General features: G+C 39.1%; 4 protein-coding genes across 4 annotated transcripts; 2 read left to right on the plus strand and 2 right to left on the minus strand.

The window, feature by feature from the left end:
* Positions 1–159: 159 nt before the first annotated feature.
* Positions 160–2,029, plus strand: LOC126795059 (protein-L-isoaspartate O-methyltransferase 1-like). Its single transcript, XM_050521877.1, has 4 exons — positions 160–396; positions 844–1,114; positions 1,238–1,402; positions 1,603–2,029. The coding sequence occupies exons 1-4, from the start codon at positions 391–393 to the stop codon at positions 1,851–1,853; spliced, it is 693 nt and encodes a 230-aa protein (XP_050377834.1). The 5' UTR covers positions 160–390; the 3' UTR covers positions 1,854–2,029.
* Positions 2,030–2,230: 201 nt separating this feature from the next.
* LOC126795062 (28 kDa ribonucleoprotein, chloroplastic-like) lies at positions 2,231–4,388 on the minus strand. The gene is made up of 4 exons (XM_050521880.1): positions 3,883–4,388; positions 3,692–3,793; positions 2,699–2,980; positions 2,231–2,492 (listed from the first exon to the last, which is right to left on the minus strand). Exons 1-4 carry the CDS (start codon positions 4,303–4,305, stop codon positions 2,433–2,435), a joined length of 867 nt encoding a protein of 288 aa, XP_050377837.1. The 5' UTR covers positions 4,306–4,388; the 3' UTR covers positions 2,231–2,432.
* A 5,153-nt stretch (positions 4,389–9,541) lies between these two features.
* On the minus strand, positions 9,542–13,304 carry LOC126795364 (probable galactinol--sucrose galactosyltransferase 2). Its single transcript, XM_050522214.1, has 14 exons — positions 13,042–13,304; positions 12,526–12,824; positions 12,313–12,403; positions 12,163–12,211; positions 11,978–12,069; positions 11,807–11,905; positions 11,588–11,710; positions 11,105–11,515; positions 10,880–11,021; positions 10,638–10,705; positions 10,385–10,519; positions 10,086–10,309; positions 9,914–10,002; positions 9,542–9,826 (listed from the first exon to the last, which is right to left on the minus strand). The coding sequence occupies exons 1-14, from the start codon at positions 13,302–13,304 to the stop codon at positions 9,542–9,544; spliced, it is 2,370 nt and encodes a 789-aa protein (XP_050378171.1).
* Positions 13,305–22,191: 8,887 nt separating this feature from the next.
* Positions 22,192–24,349, plus strand: LOC126795044 (proline transporter 2-like). Its single transcript, XM_050521857.1, has 8 exons — positions 22,192–22,291; positions 22,476–22,700; positions 22,828–22,922; positions 23,033–23,219; positions 23,296–23,423; positions 23,532–23,747; positions 23,837–24,067; positions 24,185–24,349. Exons 1-8 carry the CDS (start codon positions 22,192–22,194, stop codon positions 24,332–24,334), a joined length of 1,332 nt encoding a protein of 443 aa, XP_050377814.1. The 3' UTR covers positions 24,335–24,349.
* The last annotated feature ends 151 nt before the right edge of the window (positions 24,350–24,500 follow it).

Consider the following 24,500-nt stretch of genomic DNA (forward strand, 5'->3'; position numbering starts at 1 on the left):
GTGAAGTCCTAACTTCAACTCAACTACTCGAGTGTGTGATGTCCGTCGGTGATGGAAAATAACCAGAAGTGGCCAAGTGTGTGGTTTAGGGAGTTAAGAAAAAGAAAAAAGAATAAAAGGAAAGAGAGACGAGGATAGATACAAGCGTGGCAGATGCATAATCCATTATCGTCGTCAGCGTCATCATTGAGAGCTGTAGCCATAGGCCGTATAGCATATGGTTGCTTCTACACACCAAGCCACATCATAACCTTCACCCCTACTCGCTCTTTCTCCCACCTTCTCCAACTCCAACTCCGCCGCCGCCGCAGCACAGTCTCACTCCTCCGACCAACCACTCTCTCCTCCTCCTGTCCTAGTTTCCTCACGGGGAATTCCCACTTCTGCGGCATGGCGGTAATTGCTTCTCGCTTCTCTCTTTCTCAGCTTTTACTTATTTTGGTAAAGATCGAACTTTTTGTTGGGAGTTTTGTAAAGATTGATTCTTTTCATTTAACCGATCAATCGAAGCATGGTTTTGTTTAGTGATGATGGGATTTCATTTATTTTGATCATGTTAGCATATGATCAGTACTTCTAGTATTAGGTGATTTCGATTCCTTTCATTCCTGTATTTAGAAAGATGGTGTTTAACTTTGTTTAGGAGGTTTCCTTGTTTATAATAAGCATGGTTTTCACTATTAAGCTTGGTGGAGCTTTATCATTGTGCTATGTTTTAATTTTACAGTGAAGGTCGATATATAAGAATAGCAGGATCAAATCATTTCTTAGATATATTGGTTCATGGTATGTGAAAAGCAGACAGATTAGAACTAATATGTGCTTATCTCCTGTAATATATAGTGGCTCTTGTCCGGGCGTGGAATTCATGATAGCAAGGCAATGGTGGAGGGTTTGAAAAGTTATGGAGTGATTAGTTCTAGTAAAGTTGCTGAAGTGATGTGGAGTATTGATAGGGCTCTGTTTGTGCCTGAAGGCAGCTCAGCTTACGATGACTCGCCCATGTCGATCGGTTATAATGCCACCATTTCTGCACCTCATATGCATGCAACATGCCTGCAATTGTTGGAAAAGAATTTGCAGCCTGATATGCATGCTTTGGATGTTGGTTCTGGTATCGCTCTTTGTCTTCATACGTTCTTAGTAGTCACATTTGCAATACTATTGAATTCTTGAACATGATTAGTTTGCACTTGCCGCGGTAAGAGATTTTGAGATTCCCGTTGTTGTTTGCTAGGGACGGGATATTTGACAGCATGTTTTGCATTGATGGTTGGGCCAAAAGGTCGAGCAGTGGGAGTAGAACACATTCCGGAGTTGGTCTCTTCCTCAATTGAGAATATTCAAAAAAGTGCAGTAGCACCATTACTGAAAGAAGGGTCCCTCTCAGTGCATGTCGGTGGTATGTTTTCATTGAACTGACAGTCAGACTTGGTTCTTTTGATTAAATGAAAAGATTGCCCTATTGCCATGCTTGTCAATTAAAACCAAGTTGATGACTAAAACTTGCTAATCAAAAGTTGCTGCTATTGATAATAGAATGTTTGTATCACAAAACAAATAACAGTGCTGACTATCAATATTACTTGATTATTCATGCAGATGGAAGGCTAGGTTGGCCAGAATTTGCACCTTATGATGCTATTCATGTCGGGGCAGCCGCTCCAGAAATACCACAATCACTTATTGACCAGTTGAAGCCTGGAGGCAGAATGGTGATTCCTGTGGGGAATATCTACCAGGATTTAAAGGTCGTGGACAAAAACATGGATGGTTCCGTAAGTATCCACACTGAAACTGCAGTTCGTTATGTTCCACTCACAAGTCGAGAAGCTCAGTTGAGAGGCCTTTGAGGCCTGCCGATGTGTTTCACTTGGAACTTGGAAATCATGTCCCTGGTCTATTTTCACTAGAATCCTGGAAATCTGTATAGTTGTTGCTATGGCTTTCTCTTAATGGATTGTTGAACTTCTGGTTTTGTCACTGTAAATTTTGTCGCGGTGAACAATAAATGTTTAGTTACCTGGTATGTTGCACCTTGATTGGTTTTATTAAATCTTTCAGGTTTAGGCAAACCATCATTTAAATCCAACTAGTGTATAAATTCATCTGACACATTGTCCTATACGACGGTCTCTTCATGCGGAAAATAGTGTATGTTAGCCTTCGACCAATATATATTATGCCAAAGAAGCTCCTACGTGTGAGTTCAAAAATCATAACATTCATATGCCGCATTTCAAACCAAATAGCATTAACAGTAATTCCCCAAAATCCAATGGAGTCAAAAGGTACACATTATATATGATTTCAACATAAACAACCCTAGTTGCAGAAATGATAAAAGGGAGAAGCTCGCTTGAACTTGGCCAACGCAAAATCTCTTCTTCAGAAAAGGAACCAAAACAACTTAGATTTCATCTCAGTTGAGATCAAAAGCGCCTTTGTCTTTCCTCGGCAACATTTACTCTGATTGCCCTACCGTCCAAACTCTGCAGCACAGGTAATACTCAAGTTAGATGGTTCAGATTGTATGGCACAACAAGAAAAAGAAAACAAGCATTTTTCATCATCTGTTCCTAAGTTCATTAACCATAACTATATAAATCGCAAGTGTGATGTTTTGGCCTGTATGTATGTTGCACCCTGTTTTCTTAGCATCTTGGTTAATTAAGTGAAAATTTTAAACATCTGATACCTCTCCATCTAGAGCACCAATCGCATCATTCATATCAGATTCACTGGCCATTGTTACAAATCCAAATCCACGTGATCGTCCAGTTTCTCTGTCAAAGACTACACGCGCATCTACTACCCTACCATGTTTACTGAAAAGCTGCTCAAGTTCACCATTATCCACATTCCATGGAAGGTTACCAACATAGATCCTGTATGAAGATTCAAATGAACGCGGTGGGCGCTCTGCGCGTGTTCCTCTTGGAGCAGCCTTGTTGACGGTCAAGAGTCTTCCATTCAAATCCTATCCACAAAAACAAATACAAGAAACAGAAACTTAGAAAGCAATAAACATACATAATAACCCTAATCTACATCCAAAGAGGATCCCATCAGCAGATTAGGCAACATGGTCAAACAAGATGCAAAAATCAAATAAAAGACAGAGGTTCTCACAATTGTGTAGGATAACAATACAGAAGTGGAGAATGCTAATTCAAAAGTAAAAAAGACAAGGTACTGGTAGCCAATGCCAAAGACTTTGTCGACTTCATAAGCCTTGGATGCATATATTTGATCAAAAGCACAAGTTCAACTATTTCCACCCCTAATGGATTTTCTCAATGACATTTGGGTTTGCAGTGCCAACTTATTCTAGTAAGAGATTACCCTGAAAAATGATGTCTACTTTCTCATACATTTTCTATTACCAAAACGTCTATACCAACTCTAAGGCAGACTCAAGGTTACCACAATCAGTACAGCAACAAATATAATACAAAACACCAAACCATATTCAATTACTCTCCACAAAAATACACCCTGCACCTCAATCATCAATTCACCTCATTTCCCATTTCCTACACAATTCAATTCAAATTTTCATCGTCTGATAAAAGACTTCTCTTTTACTTTACATACACTGACTGCCATCTTTGTAAGCACACCACAAAACACAATCAACCAAAACACTTAAACAGAACATCAAACAACTTAAAATAATCAAACAACTCACGTATCGACTGAACTGCTCCACAGCCCTGTCAGCTTCTTCCACAGTGCTCATCGTCACAAACCCGAATCCACGGCTCTGGTCAGTGTCCCTGTTGTAAATAACCTACACAAACACAACAAAAACCCACATATCAAAACCCAAAACAAACTTAAAAAACACAACCTTTATCAACAAACAAAAGCCTCACCGACCTCAGCAATTTCCACAACTCCAGCCTTCTCAAAGAGCTGAGCCAATTTCTCACTGTCAACATCAAAAGGCAAATTCCCAACAAAGATCTTGGCCTCCTCAGGCGGCTCAAGCGGAGCCGCCTCCTCCTCTCTCTCCTCAAACACACCTCCCTCTTCACCGCTCTCCTCGGCTCCATCAATGGCGACCGGGCTGTCCTCCTGCTGGGCCCAATCCGAAGTGACGTGTGAGACTAGGGAGGAGAAGTGGGTCTTGCTCCGGAGAGGTGAGAAGGAGAGGTGGAGCTTGGGGGTGGTGGTGGGTCTGGTCGGGATGGGGAGAAATGCGTTGGGGGTTTTCGCGGAGAAGTGGTGAGGGAGAGAGAGGGCGCATGAGTCTGCTGTTATTGATAAGGTCTTGAATAGGTGGGAGGTAGCCGAAGTCATTTTCAGAAGAAGAAGAAGAAGAAGAAGGGTTTTAGAGAAAGAGGTTGAGAGGATAAGGGTAGAGAGGAGAGGGTGGTCTACTTCTGAGGGAAGAGGGGTTTTATTTGGAAAACAGAGGAGGGCATTCACTAAAAATTATAGAAAAAACAAAATTAAAGATATGGGCTTTGAGATATATTAAAATGGCCTGCAAGGATGGTCTTGTAGAAAAAAAAAATAGACCCGTCACCCAACAACCTGAATTTCAGATGCACCGGTGTTACGACCCTTCTATATTATTACTTTGGGCTACTTATATTGTGGACTATTTACTTATGCTGGGTTTTATTATTCGGACACGGGTTGACCCTAATATTGTAATCGGGTAGGGTTCTATAAATGAACAACTATTTAAGATAACTTCATCTTTTGTATAAGCTATCAATTAAGAATATCAAACTTCGTCTAAATTCAATTCTTTTACATTTTCTTTAATTTGCTGCTTTAATTTCTTAATGTTCATTTAATTTCCTCTTTCAAATCCCTTTGATGGATCCGTATCCTATCAATTGGTATCAAGAGCCTAGTTCGATGTGGAATTTGCAAAACCCACCCGCCCACCACAACTTGCTCCTGAAGATCCCACCCTCCCACCGCCATGGAAAGGAGTTATCGATGAATTTGGGCGATTCTACTTCTGGAACACTGAGACCAATGCGACCTAATTTGAGCGACCTGTCACGCTTGTTCCTCTACCAGATGAACATGTTGTATTCTGCCTCAACATCACGGCTGCTCTTCAGCACACCCAGAATGAAATCTATGAGATATTTAAGGTGGAGAAACGTCGGTTTGAGGCAAGCCACACCAAAATCATGACGGAGTGTCGTCGGCTTCGGGAACTCAGCTCCAATTTCCCCACCCCACCACTCCCCACCACACTGCCCCTTCTGCAATTACCCAACCCCCAACTTTGGTTGCTTCTTCACCGGAACCTCAACACCCATCGCTACACCTTCACGCTGCCGACGAACAACACGGTCTCAGTTACACCCACTCAAATACCAATTACCATCACACTGAAGCCACAACCCAACCCATTCTCATGGACCCTCAGTACTACCCACAACATCACTCCCACAACCCACCATTACCATACCCCCACCTTACCCAACCAATTTCTCTCCATGGAAAAACGCAAAAGGCTTTCAGCATTCGCACCGCCATGGCAGCAAGAGCCAGACTTTCAAAAAAGGCCGAACATCGGAGTTGCTATGTGGTGCGGGTATGTCCTCGAGATTCTCGATTCGCAACAAGCACCAAATTGGGGTCGTCAGGGCAAAGACAAGTGATTTCCTCCCTGAGTTTATGGAGGAACTATGTCAGCTCGGTGTGAGTCCACATACTCTGACCGAAACATCGCATATTCGGGCAACAAAGCCATTTTCTCCACCACCACTTTGCGTTGTACCTGGCCAGAAAGAGGTCTCTCACCCCACGCTCGTTGCTTCTGTTCTCATTGACGAGCTGGAGACTCTTCCTCAATCCCTCCCTATCACCGTTGTCGAGGTGCTCAGCCTCGAACCCCAAAGCGATGTCGTCACCTCACCTGCGTCTATTTTGATTGTTGAAAAGGACGACATCAAGAAGGAAATGGATGGGTTTTTTGTTGTTCAACGGGATTGGACGTATGATAAGACCAATTTTATGGTTGATAAGGCCAATTCCTTCACCACGACCGCTGCTATAGATGGGTCTCGGTCACTACCTATTGCTATAATCAGAGGTAGTATGCCAATCTCAAAGAGTCCAAATCTTACCCTATCACGTGGTGAAGTAATTTTAGGTTTGGATGATGATTTTTATCATGTGGTATCTGAAACGAGTATTGAGAAATTGAATATTGTGCATGATTCCTTGGGTCTTAGCACTGGAAAAATTGAGCCTGAGTTTCATAATACTGAGGTGGTGCAGAGTGTTGATGATCCTATACCACAGCTACTAACTTTGCAGGCTGCATACTATAAACCAAAGTTTGGTTTGGTGTCTAAATTTTACAAGTTTGGTATTTTTGCTGTCATAACTCCTTTTTTGACCACATGGTTATTACTTATGGCTTGTTGAATGAGGTTATTGGTAATGCCAATTTTTCTACTGCCGACAAGCATGCAAAAATGCAGGATGTTCTGTTGGAAAAGCTTAGAGCTATAAGCTGGCTTAAGAAAACTAAATGGGTTGAGACACTTACGCACTCTGGCCCCATGTCTTTAGGCACTGCAATTTTACCTCAAGGTAAGTTTCATTCTCTGGCAGCACTACACAGCCCGTCCAAAGCTCAAATACTTATATGTCGATGGCATATATGTTGCTTATTTCCATGTATTTGGAAAACAGAAGTTACTATTCTAGCTGGTACTCTGATTGCATGGTTGAATGCTAATGTTCTTTGCATGGTTAAATACTATTCTGGATCTACCACTACTTTGCTCAGTCCAAGCTTGGTTAACTCACTTGTGATGTTCCCATTGTCATTACTTAATTCTTCTATGTCTGCAAGTAGACTCATGAACATAGAATTTGAGCTGTTCACATGTTGTAATTTTGTTGTTGGCACATTTTTGACAACTCTTGGAGTCACACAGTTGTCAGATAAGTTACTATACTGGTGGGTTGGATTGGAAATTACACCTTCAAGTCGCAAAGGATACTTGTATCATTGGTATCTTACAGTCTTGACTCAGAGCACTCGGTATTTATTTGTTCCAATGACAACCACATCTTCGATTTGGCATATGTGGATTCAGTCTTTGTTGGCTGCTACTGGAGGTACCCTTTATCTACTGGAAGTGTGTGTACTTTATTTTCCTTGCCAAATTGAAGTTACAGACCACTCAAGGAGGTTTTTAATTGATGAAGTTATTGGCTTTATCAAAAGCAATTTAGAGTTTTCCTTCATGGGATACTCTTATGGTCCACTTCTTTCTGGAGAAAATGGTATATTATTTATGATTACAGTGCACCAGTCTTTCCAGTATGTGGTGAAACATGCTCAGGAGGACATGAGTTTCTTGGCAGTGCGTTATTTCATTTTTCATTCACCATTATATGCATTTGACTTGAAATTGTTTATGTTCTCATTTATGGCTGCTATCCATTTATCACGAGCACTTTTGGCTCACATCCGGAGGGAAACTGAGCACTCTATGATTGGAATTTCGATACTTCATTCTATCAGTCAGTTGTTATCTTTGATGTCTCAGAAACACGGCCTTGGCAGTATATATGGTGATACTTGTACTCGAATTCATTGTTCTCCACTGACCTACCCAATTTACTTCCAGGGGTTCATGCATACATGGTTTATTGCATTTGGCATTGTTGCAATAAACATTCGAGTTCTTGACATGCTTCCTCAACAACAATTTTCAGTTACCATGTCGTCACTTACAGCTCTTCTGTTTTTCTTGCCTACCATGATGCACTCACCTATAATGGACTTTGTGCTTTTAAGTCCTCTACTGGGGGGTACCAATAGAGAAGCTTTGAGGTTCTTTTCTAAGATGCCACATTTGTATCGTCAACAATCAACTTCAAATTCTTATGTGAGTGTTGATCTTTGTGCACTCGTATACATGTGGCAGGTTGGAGTTGATGATATTGCTTTTCCTATAGCCTTGAAAAATGTTACTGATCTCACCAGCATATATTCTACATCATGGGGCCATCCATTGTTGAACTGTGATACTCCTCTTGATATGGAATGGAAGTTCATGATGATGAACAAATTCACCACACAATTTGTTCTTCCCATGTTTTACCAGGGTGCAGAAACACAGTCCATAGTTGACAAGCTCATCGTCAGACATTTTCATGGAGCTCTTTCTAATTGGAGTTTTGACTGCAAGAAGGCAGCAAAGATTATGATCCATGTGCCTCAAGTTGGAAGTATTGTGGATGGTGTCCCCCTCTTGCACTCCTTTTGCATGGTTGTCGTTAATATCACATACCAGAAGGCATCTGGTGGTACCAAAGGATATGGTATGAAGACGAAAATGAGACTGTTTGATGATATGCTCCCAGGAGTTCATTGGTATGTACACACGCTAGCAGGGGTGATGCACTCAAGCCCCCGGCTGGACCGATATGTTTCTCACTCGGCTTCTTCTCAAAGTGTCCAGGAAGAACAATATATTGCATCTACCGCTTGGCACAGGGTCCTACATATTCTTGCTATTGTTGTCTCATTGGATGAAAGCAACGGTATGTTCACAACGGTTTTACAACAGAAGGACAGTAGCATTGCTAATCTATTGTGCCACTCTAGATCAGAACTTTCCTTCTGCGAGTGTGTGTTGTTGATACAAGGTAACATGTGCCATCCTGTCTACAGAGCTAATATAATCTATTCTAGCCATCAGACAATCAAAGAGCCCCTAGTCAGTATCTTCAAGCAACCAATGGAGGATTCTCTAGCTGGGATGATTACAGCATGGGCAGTTGGTTATGCTGAGGTCTTCTGGAGTCCAAATCCTGTCACATTCGTATGGCCTGAGGACATGCCTTATTTTAAGGGGGGAGGAATGTTACGACCCTTCTACAGTGACCTATTATTACTTTGGGCTACCTATATTGTGGACTATTTACTTATGTTGGGCTTTACTATTCGGACACGGGTTGACCCTAATATTGTAATCGGATAGGGTTCTATAGATGAACAACTATTTAAGACAGCTTCATCTTTTGTATAAGCTATCAATCAAGAATATCAAATTTTGTCTAAATTCAATTCCTTTCCATTTTCTTTAATTTGCTGCTTTAATTTCTTAATGTTCATTTAGTTTCCTCTTTCAAATCCCTTTGATGGATCCGTATCCTATCAACCGGTGTGATCAAGAGATTCATGCTTAACTATCTATAGATAACTAAAATTACTTCGTGTAATTGCACGCTGCACATATGAATATGTCTCTCGATGGTTACGAAAAAAAAAGAAAAAAAAACACATTTCTATTGAAACATCTTTCTTTGCTTTTTGTTGTTTGGTCTGATGCGTCAATAACAAGACTAGCATTGTCCCATGGAATAGAAGGTCGAACATGACAGCTTAGCTCTACATATTTATTGGACGCACAAGTTGTACTTTTACAGCATCACAGTGTACAGGTCAAGGAGCACCCCTTCCTTGCTTCAACAGAATTCCAGGGAACAAATCCTGGAGGCTTGGAGCTCCATATTAGGAGGTTTCTGTTCCAAAATCTCAGTACATGACCTCGATCTCTTTTGCTTTGCAATCGCCTTGAAGTTCAAGTACCAACAAACCATTATTAGAATTGTAGATTATAAACTCCTTTTTGTTGTCCACCAGACAAGACCTTGGTTCTTTGTTAGAATAGGCTCCAAATCGACCACATCCTCTGACTTGAACCTTTACAACAAAGTTGGGCATGTCATTGATACTGACATCTAGAGATTCAAGTGCTCCTCCTGAATTGTACATATCAAGCAACCCTATTGGGGCAAATTGAATGTTTTCACCAAAAACCTGTTACGTTAGCACTCATGAATCATGATTCAGATCTTTGCAACAGTTTAAAATACTGAGACCTAATAGAGTAAATGGGATCCTCACCCAAGTAGGAGATATGGTGAAAACTTCACATTCTAACACATTTAATGATACTTCAAAATGGTCTTTCTTTGGCAGTACAGAAACAATACCTGCACTAAGCAAGATGATCAGTATGAAATCGTTAGTGGCAAAGTTCCATGCTAAAACTATAAAAGAGGCAGTATAGGCTGACCTGAACGGAATGCATATACTGCACATTCTCCTTGCCAGCTCTCATTTGCAATATCTTCAAGCATATTAATATCTTTGGGGCAGACCAGGCCTCTAAGAGGCAATGCAGATTCCAAGGGGGGCACATATTCAGCACCTGCAATTGGTGGCCACTTCCCGGCTCTTTGGCAATTGAAAACACCAACAACTCCAGATAACTTGTTTAAATTCCAAATCTTTAGCAGACTGTAATCAATGAACTAGGTCAGAAATACTAGTTACTGCAAAAATTCTGCTAGCCTAGATCAGGAAAGGTATTACCTTTTTCCATCGACCACGGGGTCACTGAATAAGCAATCCCTAGTAGGGCGGCCTGCGAATCTAGCTCTTAGAATAGAGCCATCAGGCAGTACAAGCCTTTTGAGGACATCAAAATTATGGCTGCCAGGCTTGTCACTGTACATGCTCAATGAAAGGTGAGATGTGAATTTACTTGCAAGTTCTCCACCCCAATTACTTAAATTTTCAGAAATTAGGCTAACAATCTATATCAAGTTAACATGTTGATATTGACCTTACATATATCGGACATCCACCCAATGCTCTTGCTGCAGCATGAAACTCCCGGGTGAAGTGGTCGCTCTGGAAATTAGAAATAAAGTCACTGTGCAAGATCGAGCTACTCATATAGTCATATTATGAGTCAATTATAGACCAATGAATCTAAGGTTGTCGAAGTAAGTTGGTAAAGTAAATTCAATTTTTGAAAATATGGTAAAGTAAATTCAATGATGCTGCTAGAATTGATTGGCTTACAAAAAACATGTCCCAATCTGGTACAACAATCTCTCCCATAAGAAGACTGTTAAAAGCTACTGCAGCAACATGTAAAGTTTGAAATGTTTTTTCTCGTGGCATGAAATCCTCCGACACTCTTGAAGCTGCGCTCTTCTTTGAGCTGATCAAAGCAACACATAACTCATCAATAATAATCTAATTTCATATTGTTTAGCTAATAGAAAAATACTAGTTAAGTTTAACCTGTAAATGTAGTCATTGCTAAGACTCATGGAACAAATAAGGTTATTGCTGCCAAAATTTCTCATGACAGATTCTTCGAGGGCTTCTTGGAAATGTCTCATCAATGCAACACGGCCTCCATAACCAGAAGAAAGGAGTTCCACTTGATTCTGAATATCCACCTTCACTCCGTCTATATTACAACTTGCAAGGTAGGTATGGAGATCATTGTAAAATTTATAAACCATCGAAGGGTCAATCATTCCGATCCCATGCTTCTCCATTGGATCGAGGGTTTCACATATGATGTTTGTTTTGTTACCAGGAGACTGAACTACGGATTTAATTTGGGGATTGTATTTCCTCAGCGCTTCAGATGTTGGAAGTAGCCCTCCCCACGAACCAAGTAAAGCGTGCCATGCATATACTAATCTGCACTAGCATTACTTGCTATGTTTAACCAATTAGTACAGAAATAATTGTTAAATCTATTAAACTACATACTTCAGTCCATGTTCCTCTTTGATGGTTTTCACAAACTCGTGGAGATTAGGAAATGATGACTTTCCCGAGGGGTAGCCTTTGAATCTATCGTTTTCTTCTAAGCTTACCAACCTGGCCACAAACCTGTGCATTTGTGGCAATTGAGATAATTAATTCATGCAGAGAAGTTGAACAGGATCACCAACAGGTAAATTATGAAACATAACATGAAAGTCTTACTTTGCCTTTTCTGTTAGTTCAAATTCATTTTCAACTACTTTAGTCTGCCATCCTTCATCGATGTACAAACATTTCGGAGGGCATCCTCCTCCAGAAAGACTGCAAAAGAGAAATAGATCCGTTAACCACGGTCTAATTCTATCTACTTCAATTAACAGAATTATAGCAAACCTTTTGAGTCCCAGCACGATTCCTTCGGGATCAACGTCGTTATAAAATGCATCCCATGTGTTCCATCCAAACCAGTCTACATGTGCTGGTACCTGTTATTTTTGTAATAAATTTAGCAAGCTGTTCAATTTTTACATTTCTTCATGATAATGAAATTAAATATATACGAGGACCGATTCACTTACCTTCTTGTCTTCTAAATAGTTGAATGTACCTTTGTGCTTTGCTAGAATCCTGCATTAAGAAAGTTAATTGTCGATAATATAATGAACCATCAAACATCCATGTGTGTATTACATTATTGCTGAAGCGATCAGAGACTTTACAAAACATACTTGATAGAGTCCCTAATGAGCTTATATGGGTCATCTCCTGAATTCACAAATACTGCTTCAGTTACTGTTGAGGTTTGAACATCAGGATCCCCTGAGTAAATAGAAAACAACAAAACACTAAATCAAATTCGATGAAACATCACAGAAAAATGCTAAAAGCCGAACACCACACGACCTATTTCAACTATACACAAAGCCAAAGTAAAACCGAACCACTTTCAACGCAAAACTCAAGCTCATTGACAGTGTTGCCTTGCAAAGTTGCCCTGAATGCTCCATCCAAGACTGGCAATAATAGAATGTAGAAAGTGCTGTTGCTCTCAGCATTTTCTGGCTCCTCAGACTCGGATGAAAATCGATATTGGTCGGGAGTACTACTATTACTACTAGACTTATCTCTTGCTTCCAAGAGAAGCATTTGTGTCTCTGCCGGAACATCACATCCGGAATTCCCAAAACCCGGTATCATCCACCAGATTTTGAATCTGAACAGGCACATAAACTTGTATCCCCTGCAACAAAATGTCGTCTGTATAGAAAATCTAATTGAAATAGACAACATACAAGTGTTGATGATAGTACCGAAAGTAATGTACACATATCCGTACCATACCAAAATTAAAACCCTATTCACCTTGAGGATATGAAGATGAGGAGATCGAAACAAAGTATAAGTAGCACATAAATCACTAACAGAAATGGTTACTAGTTAGGCCACACTATACATACTCAAGAACTCCGAGAGAGAAGACATGGCGAGAGCTGGGAATTTCAGAGGTGGCTCCGATGAAAGCTGATTCACCAGTGGCTGGAGTAACGCTGATGTTGGCCGGCACACGTGTCAGTAGGACATTGTCACGGACCATGAAGCAACCATCGCTGCTACTTGTCATAGCCGTCTTTGCATTTCTTTGAACACTGATAGATTGCTGATCAAGTTCGAAACCGAAGGGCTTTTGATCAGTATGTTGGAGCTTCGAGCTTGGTGTCATCCTCTAGGTGGCAATGTATATGTAACGTGTCCTTCTTTAGTGATAGCTGAGCCAACTTATCTGTGCGAGGTTAATGATGAATAAAACTTCCCACTTTTTTCATTTTACCTCACAGGTAAAATCTTTTTTTTGTTTCAGGATGAAAAATTGTGTATTATTAAATGATATGAGAGCCTATATATATAGGCATTACATCACTGAATCCTATAAGATTTGAAGTCCTAATCTATTACAGAGATGCAAATCTATCTCTAACAGGAAACCTAATAAGGCTAAGACACACACAATGATATAATAATAATTCTCCATGAACACTCCTCATTGTGTCGTATGCCTAGGTTGCATGGTGCCATCGTTGCCTCGGTAATAACCTTGTCAAGCAAAATAAAAACCTCTTGGGTAAAAACAAAAACTTGATCGAAGGGAAAAAGTGCACAACGCTCCGTCTACATTTGATAATATCATGTGAGGTAGACTCCCCCTGAAGTCTACGAAACAACTCCCCCTGATTAGTGGCATAATCATGGAGTACAAAGAACAACGTATACAACGTTCATTACATGCTTCTCAAACATAGTCTTAGGCTAATGATTAATCATTAATCTAGCCACACATCCTTAGGTCATACATGCTATACTTAGCCAAACTTAGATCTTAGGAAACAAGATTGCATAACAACTCAAAACAAGAGTTTGCAATAAAAATCAGATTCTCGGATAGAATGACTTTCATTTACTTAAACGGTCATAACTTCTTCGTCAAAATAGGTATCAGCAAACAGTAAAATGTTCTGCAAAGTAGACACCCATAGATTTCCAGTGACATAAAGTTCACAACCTAATTCGATCGGAGCAGTTCACAGTGCTATGTTGAAGTTGACTAATTTGCAAATTTTCGGACAGGACTGTCCTATTTTGCTAAAACTGCCATAACTCACTCAATATGATAGCTATGAACCAATGGTTTGTGTCCCCAGAAAGTAGACACATAAACCTTTCCAACGGTACCAATTTCACCATATTTCATCAAGTGAGATGTCTTGTAGGTCTTGTTGAAGTTTACCTACGAAACTGGACAGATTCTGATTTGTCACATTCAATGTGTCTTTTGCAAAAAGAATGGGGCATTGGACCAATGAATGACTGATTTTGGTCCGAAGCGGAACCGTACGCTACCAGTGTCGACTGCTACACCAAGACGTACGTTGATGTTGCTAGAGCTGCCGGCGGCGTTGGTGTGGATAGGATTTGTGTTGGTTCACTAAGTGTAGGATTAAACCCATGTCAAAGGAGCAATGCAAGTCCAATGATGATGCATAGGCGCATAGTTAATCATGTCATAATGAAAGCAATAGTGTCCCAACAACACTTACATATATGAATGTATATGTCATTGAATCTCTTCACCATCTATACTTAGACGGAATAGAGAATTGAGAATTAGATTTCATATGAACACATATGGGTATGAGTTCTTGCAACCGATTGTACTACGTTCTCTCGAACGTCGGAATCTGATTACATAAGCTCTCCGTCGTCTGGAGGCATTTAAGTCCATCGGGCACTCTCATATCTACGTCAAGATCCCTTTACATATATTCTATGACCACTATCATATGCTGGAAATCAGTTTTCATGGACACTACTACTAATCAAGTAGCGGAAAACAATTATGTCCATAACGAGAGAATATAACTCTAATCGTAGTCAATACTAGGATAATGAGACAATCTTTGTGCCACAAGTTCTGCAAATATTGCATGACTTCATCTTTCTCATTACACTTACGAACAAATACCAACATAACAAGTCTAGTTCAGCCTGTATTGATTCTTTCCACTTCGGTCAAGTTGCTCATCGTTGATGTTTTACAACAGAATAAGAGCATAAGCGAATACATCATCAATCATGGGAGATCAATCCATTAAACACACGCACGCGCTGTATACGATCAATTTATGAGATTTCTATTCTTCACCAACATCAACAAAAAGAGTCTGTAACGTCCCATAGAAACTTAGTTGATACACATGTTTAGAGAATATCTCTTGATGATGGGCGAAATACTTGTGCCTACGCACTTCGCTTCTTTCTGGTTTTGATTCCAGAAAATAATGGTCTCTCCCTCATCTTTGCGTTTGCCGCCCATGTTTTGTGGTGCAATACCACAGACACCGACAACACCACAGCGTACGATGGTGCCATCGTCGGCTTCCTTTCCATTGTCAGGGATGGTGTCAACGGTGCTAGGACCAGGTCATATGAAATTCTCCCATATTTTGAGAGTTTCAACCTTACCGGCACATCACAACATTTATGTGTGATCTCATCACTTTCGAAATATCGGTAAAGTCATTGAGCATCGAATCTTTGACTTTCTGGAGGTAGATAATGTGTTGCACATTTGCTCACTTTGAGTAGTGCGGGATCTTAATGAGACATAGTGCCACACCACGTCAATTCCTGGCGTTAAAACCGAAATGAGAGCATTCCATATCTTCCCCTAACGATGGGAAGTATGTCTCATCAAAGTGACCGTCTGCTAATATCGCATGATAGAGATCAACGGTTGTAGATTGAAAATAGAGGACAAGTGTTGGTGATTCATAAATTATAACCAACTAGAATACTTAATCGTTTCAAGTAGATCCATTGAGATAACTACAATAGAGGCACATAAACAACTTTAACCAAATAGGCGTTTAATGAAAATAACGTTGGGATCGTATCCAGTAACCATCTGCTAAGTGTCGCTGCATGCAACATCATTACTTATCTCCATGCAAAAAACAATCGGCAGGTTAGTACCCATAACAAGTCCGAGCTCTGCTGGATCGTGCAATGAATGAACATGAGGAATAATATGTTCAACAACGATCCCAGTACATATGCAAAACGAAATCATCAAAGTCGTGGAGATGAACTCTCCAACGGTATCCAATCAAATATATTTGAGAGAATGGAAAGGGTGGTGAGCCCTTAGTATGATGATCATAGCTAAAAACTTAGCAAATACAGCGTTCCTTGTGGAAAGCAAAGCGACGTGTGACCAACGCGTCGATGCTCTTAACCTATACCATAAAATACCGAAAAATGTCAGCATTCGGTTGGATAGGGTCCACTAATGTCACCTTAAATACTTTGTAAGAATGCAATGTTCTCGGTTGGAGTCTTAGCAAATAAGGACTTCCTTGAAATCTAGCAAAAGAACAAGCTTTGCAAAATGAGCGATGGGCATTAGAGATTGTCATGGAGGCATTAGAAAACATGGGAGGCATCACAAGCTCCTGTGAAGGAGGAGATGCCGCCACCGACGACCTTAATGCCATGGAGCCGCCGAGAGGGGCAGGCTCGACCTCATCGTGTGGAGCACGGGTGAGGTGATCCTCTAATCGCTTCGTGAACATGAAAAATAGATGATCATGTGATTTCAAAGAACTCGAATCACCATATCTTGTTTAAAATGACCAAAAAATGATCATGTCAAAACCGAGGAGACAGCAAAACCGAACCCATTCAAAGAATCTTGAGATACATAAAGCTACTGTTGCAGGCAAGCAAAGCTATGTCCATAGGTTAACAAAGCTACTGTCTAAGCTCGAAAAAGCTAATGTCAACGAAATCTAACAGATTTATTCCTCTCCATTCTTAACACAAATATCAAGATGAAAATTCATCATTGGCATGTAGGGCCTTTGAAAACTTAGTAAGGCACGAAGATACAAAAAATATCTCTGCACGAGATCCGTAAAACAACTACCTGCGTCGTAGGACAGTGTGGGTGGTTACGCAATTAGCAAGACACTCGATTTCACGGCGGGACATGCTCAAAATAAAATTAAGAGAGTCAACGACACGGTAAACTTCTCTAGACAATACGCCGTAGGATATTGTAAGAGGGGGGATTGAAACAAATGACAATCCCATCGAATGTATCACATGGCAATAGAACTACATTCTTCAACTTAAAAGTTGGAAAAACATGGTATTGGAGCAGTTGAATACCAAACAATTTGGGTGGTAAAAACCATCCAATTGGTGCGGGTGGTCACCAATAATAATAAAATCGTTTGAGCTATGAAATGACTTGCATTAAACCGGAAAATTAACCGGAAACCATGTCAAAAGAACAAAAAACCGGGTGAAATTTGGACTGGGAAAACATGGCAGTAAAAATTGCTAGAAATATGACGGAAAAAATGACGAGAAACGACGAAAAATCGCCGAAAACTCACCGGAACCGGCGGCACCGATTGCCGGAAAACCGGCCGGCGGCAGTCGGAGCCGGCCGGCAAGGAGGCCAGGGCTGTTGTCCGACAGGGGACGCCGGTAGGAACCGGATGGTGGCGCCGGAAACGCCGGTAAGTGGCCGGAAGGCGGCCAATACGCCGGTAAAACGCCGGAACAGTATCATGGAAAACGACATCAATTTTGACGTTCCGAGGTCCGTTTTCCAAATTTTAAGTTCCAATTCACAATGTAGTGCTATTGGGGTCCCATGTAACCCAAAAGTGGCCAATTTAAAAATCACGTGAGTTGCAAACGTTGACCATTCATGCTAAGTCAAGGCAAATAAAATTCTCACAAGATCATCTTGTAAACAAGGAATACGAGAAATTTTATTGAATATGCCAATATTTAATACAACACAAACAATCTTCCAATTCCAATAGACGACTTAAGCTAAAGTCGAGCAAGAGACATGGCAATGCCAACGTCATACTTGAAAAATAGTAAGCAGAAAATATAGTCAAAATAGATTGTCTAATCAAAAGTCCGTAGCAACAAAATTATGCATATCAGATCGGGCGGAGCCTTAGCCTGAGGCTTAAAAAATTTGCTTATTTGAGAATGGAAAAATGTTACATTTCCATCTCAAAAATTCCCTCAAGAAATAGATACAGGTGTCAAAAATGACATGTTTTTCTCGGATGTAGAGCATGTTTCTAGGTCAACTTTGGTAATACAACGTCATAGACGTTTATTGAATCACTTTAACTGTGTCCCATTAGAATTCGTTATTGTTTTTTGGGATCTTTTGTCAGCAAATATTGTTGCTTCAGAGTAATGATTTTCAACTCAAATAAATGAGTACATAGACATTGGGATTATCGTTTATAGACATAAGTTTAAGAAAACTCAAACATTCAAATAACAGTCGCGAGGACGACGCATTCATAAGAAACGATGGATGTATAGGTTTCGAATAATCGAAACTATTCAAGTATGTAACCGGAATTAGAAGAGTTGTGATGTATATGGTCACAAAATAATTGATGCATATCGGCGATTCTCATGATCGCACCCAAAACAGCGGTGCACTCAGGCGACCACACGAAAATCGATTTATTCCCTTTAAATAATAACGTGACTCTTCCAGAACCGTCACACGAAAAACTTCGACCAACAGGGGAATCATATCACTCTTTGGTCTCATCGGCGTTATAAGAAATGCCGGAAAGAAGACATGAAAAAAGGCTAATAGTGCTCGATAATTTATATATATATATATGTTCAAAAGCAGCAATTTTAAGAAAAATCATACTTGTTGGTTGCCAAATATACCGCATATAATTAAATTACTCTGTAAATCGATCGTCATACAGGAAGTTGCTGATAACATACAAGTGTTGATGATAGTACCAAAAGTAATGTACACATATCCATACCATACTAAAATTAAAACCCTATTCACATTGAGGATATGAAGATGAGGAGATCGAAACAAAGTATAAGTAGCACATAAATCACTAACAGTAATGGTTACTAGTTGATAGAGCGTTAATTAAAATGTTTATAATAAATCCTGTAAAACATCATCGTTAGTATAGAGTAAGCAGGGATCGTTCTTTCCAGAGAATTGAAGGGAACTCTAAACTTTTAGTATTAACAAATAATAGGGGTTTTGAGATTGATTATTAACTACTAAAATAAAAATAAATTACTATTTACATGATCGACTTCTCTTTAACAAACTTAAACCAAATTTACCATTACACCACATAATTACAAGTTCGAACTTATCATGCATTCTAATTCCACCAATTACATATTTTTAGACACCAATACAATTAGAGCCTTAGGGGATCATCTAATCATGTAAAATTCAATTAACATTTAGATTGACTTAGGGCCTAATCTAAATTTGCATGCAATCAAATTTAATATCACTTAGAGTAGAAATCAAATAAGATTACATTTTAGCACCAAATCTTTGTTGGAGATATGTTTCATGTATGACGTCACCCACCATGGTTTCACATGCAAATTTCCAGAATTTTTACCACTTTTAATCAACACAAACCGAACATACTTAGGGCATGATTCGATTTGTGTCAATATGGTTGATGAATCTATCACTCAAACACAATCTTAGGGACTACATCTAAGCACTAAATTCATATGCACATATCTGAAAATTATCTAAAAGTATGAGAAAGATGATTAGAACACAACAATAGAAATACAAACTCATTAATTATAGGAAACCATCAATTTGGCAAAGAACCAAAAATCCAATAAAACAATCTGAAAATTTCGATTCTTAATACAAAACAATAATCCCACACAAACATCATACTACAATCTTCATAGACAAAGTATTGTAAAAAATCAAAAACGAACAAACCCGTGGAGAAGAGTTGCGAGAATCACACGTTGTAGGAACCTTGGAGCTATGTCTTCAATGGTGATTTCGGTGGAGATGAAATTTGTATATGGGGGAGAATGACTTGCTGTTTTGGTGAAGGATGTTTGAGGTAGTATTTTGGTAGAGGTTTGGCTCTTGAATGCAAATGAGAAGTGATATTTTTTTGTGTGAATGATGTGCTATTTATAAAAGAGTTTTGGCTCTTTGAATATTATAGTTTGAACTTTTTCTCCTCAATTTCTTTCACTTATTTTTGTCATTGGTGGGTGCAATCTCCATTGATAAATTATTTCTTTTTCTTCTTTTTTGGTGTCTCCTTCTTTCTCTTTTGCATTATCTATTTTTATTCTCTTTCTTTTTCTTTCTCCTCAAATTTTTTCACTTATTTTTGTCATTGGTGGGTGCAATCTCCTTTGATAAATTCTTTATTTTTCTCCTTTGTAGGTGTCTCCTTCTTTCTCTTTTGCATTATTTCTTTTTATTCTCTTCCTTTTTCTTTTTCTCTTTTTCTTTCATTGTACAATCTGAAAATAATAAAAGAAAAGATGATTCACATAAAAAGATCAAGTAAGTTACTACAATAGGAGAGCAAAATTATGAAAGTTACGGAATAAAAGTTTAAGTTCAAGTAAGATTTTCTCAAATGGTACGTTTTCTAGTTTAAAAAAGATTCCTAATGCAAGGACTCTCAAGATATCGCCAATGCGACCAAAATGTAGAAAGAGGAAGACTCCTAATCCAACTAGGTTTCCTAGTCCTACAAGGATTCCTACTCAAACTAGGACTCTAGACCAATTTTGTGTTTTTAACTCATATAAGCACAAAAATGTATCCAATACCGCCCAAGACTCTTAATACGACTCAATAACTCAATAGTACAACAATAATGGCTAAACAAAGTATAAATTGATGTAAAAACATGTTAAGAACGTCGCACAAAGTGCTCTTATCGCTAGTTAGGCAACACTATACATACTCAAGAACTCCGAGAGAGAAGACATGGCGAGAGCTGGGAATTTCAGAGATGGCTCCGATGAAAGCTAATTCACCAGTGGCCAGAGTAACGCTGATGTTGGCCGGCACACGTGTCAGTAGGACATTGTCACGACCATGAAGCAACCATCGCTGCTACTTGTCATAGCCGTCTTTGCATTTCTTTGAACACTGATAGATTGCTGATCAAGTTCGAAACCGAAGGGCTTTTGATCAGTATGTTGGAGCTTCGAGCTTGGTATCATCCTCTAAGTGGCAACGTATATGTAACGTGTCCTTTAGTGATAGATGAGCTAACTTGTGTGTGCGAGGTTGATGATGAATAAAACATTCCACTTTTTTCATTTTACCTCATAGGTAAAATCTTTTTTTTTTAATTTTTTTTCCCTTTGCCCATTCTACTATCAGTACTATGAGGTAAAACTATGAAAATCTGGTAACTTTTGGATTTTGGATTGGTGGAGAATTCGTTAAAAAAAAAACACAAATATTTCGTAAACTATCTTTTAGGTGTCACACAGATATTACATGCATCTCACCCTGTATCAACAAATATATATATTTTATCCTTTTGAGAATTTGAGTGCGTCTCCACAGATTGGGGTTTATGAAAGTGCCCCTCTGATCTAGAATTATGGCAGTACCACTAATATGGACCATATATCTTGCTATTTTTCCAAGTCAATTCAATTGTGGTGTCCTAAGATTGATCAAGATTTGATACATAATATCACCATTCATCATTGATCATTCAGTGAGATCATAATTAAATCCTGCAGTGGGTCCTAACTCCCAAGTGTTGGTTATGTTTTGCCTTTCTAAATTTTAATTTTCAAAAATAAAGCTCTTGATTTTATCACAATCATGCAAGAAAGAGACAATTTCAACCGCGGATTAACCTAAAGTATACACATGTGGCTGCCGTCAAAGGCCAGACTATGCAAATAGAGTAATAAAAAATTTGCAATGATGGGAAAACAATGATCGATAGGCAGGACTATATAGTTATGTGATTACGTGACAGTTGGTTTTATGGAGCTTGAGTCGTACATGCATGTTCTACTTAGTTGTCTGATATGACTTGGAATTTAGTAGTTGTTCCACGTCCAAATCTTTCATGTGTAGTCAGATAAGCAGTAAGTTGGACATTTATATGGCAACGTTTGATGTTACCCTAGATGAACCTGCCTTTATATCTATATACGAGGCTTAATTTTGCTTGCTTAGTTTTCATTGAGATCCAGTAATGGAAGAACCAGAAAGTAAAACCAACAACAGTGAAGCTGCCTTAAGCATTGAACAAGATCATGATTATGTACTCCCATCAGCTCATACAATTGGTCATGGTATGCAGTTAAACCTTATATTCTTTATAAGCTAGCTAGTCTAGCTGCTGTAATAGTCATACGTGTTCTTCATGGTTACCTTCAAAACTTGCTCTAATATTCTAATGAATCCCCTAACTCAGCTAAGTTTTCATCTGAAATAAGCAAGAACTTAAGTTATAAACTTGATGACAACTTGTAACAGATTCATGGCAGCAAGTTGGATTGATGCTGGTGACCGGCTTCAATTGCGGTTACATATTGAGCTTTTCAAATCTGATGCTGGTGCCTTTGGGTTGGACATGGGGTATTATCTGCCTTGTTCTAGTTGGCTTCTATACTGCCTATGCTAACTGGCTTTTGGCTGCTTTTCACTTCATCAATGGCCAAAGATTCATCAGATACAGAGATCTTATGGGCTATTTGTTTGGTGGGTACTCTTTGTAACATACCAATCAATTTTTTACTAGTAAGTACGTAGTGGATGAGTATAAATAGCTTCTATGATCTTATATTTGTTTTCATTTGGTTTTTGTGTGTGTGTGTGTCTCTTACAGGGAGAGAATTGTATTACATTACATGGATTTTCCAGTTCTTGACACTTCTTCTTGGAAATATGGGCTTCATTCTTCTAGGGGGTAGAGCACTCAAGGTACTGCCAAGTGTAATTCCTTGTATGTACTCTGAAGTAAATGTTTCTGTAATGGAAATAACTCATATGGTGGATTTCAATTCTCATGTGTTTTCTCTATAAATAAACAGGAGATTAACTCAGAACTCAGTGATTCTCCACTGAGGCTCCAGTGGTTCATTGTCATCACTGGAATGACCTACCTCGTATTCGCATTTTTCATTCCAACGATGTCGAAAATGAGATTTTGGCTTGGACCGTCTACCATTATCACATTTGCTTACATTTTAGTACTCTTGGTGGTACTAGTTAAAGATGGTATGCACAAGATGTTGCGACCTTTCATTTCACACTATTTAGCAGTCTGATGCTCATTGATGTTGTTCTTCTGAAGGGAAAGCTAAGATGCGAGAGCGAAATTATGAAATCCACGGAAACAAAGCAGACAAAGTATTCAATGCCTTCAATGCAATTTCAGCTATAATTGTCTGCAACACCTCAGGCTTGTTACTAGAAATACAGGTTTAATTTGTTGTACCTTGTACCTATAGAAACAGACTCTTTGAATCACAAACAGTATTGAAACTAATGGCCAAAAGAATATGTTAATTTTTTTCCCGGTATGTGCAGTCAACTCTGCAGAAGCCAGCAGTCACAAATATGAGGAAAGCTTTAAATCTGCAGTATAGTGCAGGGCTCTTATTTTACTATGGAGTCAGCATAGTAGGATACTGGGCTTATGGCGCAACCGTATCTGAATACCTTCCTAAAGAGCTAAGTGGTCCTAAATCGGTGAAGATCCTCATAAACACTGCCGTTTTTTTACAATCCATAGTCTCACAACATGTAAGAATGCCACAATTTTTGTTTTTCAAACATTAATTTAAGTGCAAGACTTGTTCGTTAACTGAACTTCATACTTTTCACATCAACAGATGTTTGTTGCACCAATTCATGAGACCCTTGATACCAAGTTCCTCATACTAGATGAGAGCATGCACTCGAAAAACAATATCAGGCGGAGATTCTACCTCCGAGCCCTTCTCTTCATGGGAAATACATTTGTGACAGCAGCTATTCCTTTCATGGGGGACTTTGTGAACTTATTTGGATCATTTACACTCGTTCCTCTAACTTTTGTATTTCCAAGCATGATTTTCATAAAGGTAATTTGGCTAATTTATGCAACATAAAGCATTTCTGTGCTGACATAATTATCAGGAATAAGGAGTAATTAAACACAAAATCTAATTGCTTTACCGTTTTGCCTTCTCTTTTCACAGGTTAAGGGAAAGACTGCTAGACGAGAGAAAAATTTGTGGCATTGGTTCAACATTGTAATTTTTTCTCTGCTTGCAATTGTAACTACAATTTCTGCAGTTCGTTTGATTGTCAACAATGTCAAGGAATACAATTTCTTTGCAGATACATGAAGACATGTAATTGATTATAGATGTAATAATAATACATTTCAAAGTATAAAGTACACAATCAAAGAAATTGATTACTTGGTTCAGAAGTTAAGCTCTGACCTTTAGCCCTGAATTCTAGAGCCAGCTTAGTTTCTTTTTCCCATTTGGTGACTTTGTCTCTTGAATC

The sequence above is a fragment of the Argentina anserina genome, chromosome 5, assembly GCF_933775445.1.
Source record: "Argentina anserina chromosome 5, drPotAnse1.1, whole genome shotgun sequence".
NCBI lineage: Eukaryota > Viridiplantae > Streptophyta > Magnoliopsida > Rosales > Rosaceae > Argentina > Argentina anserina.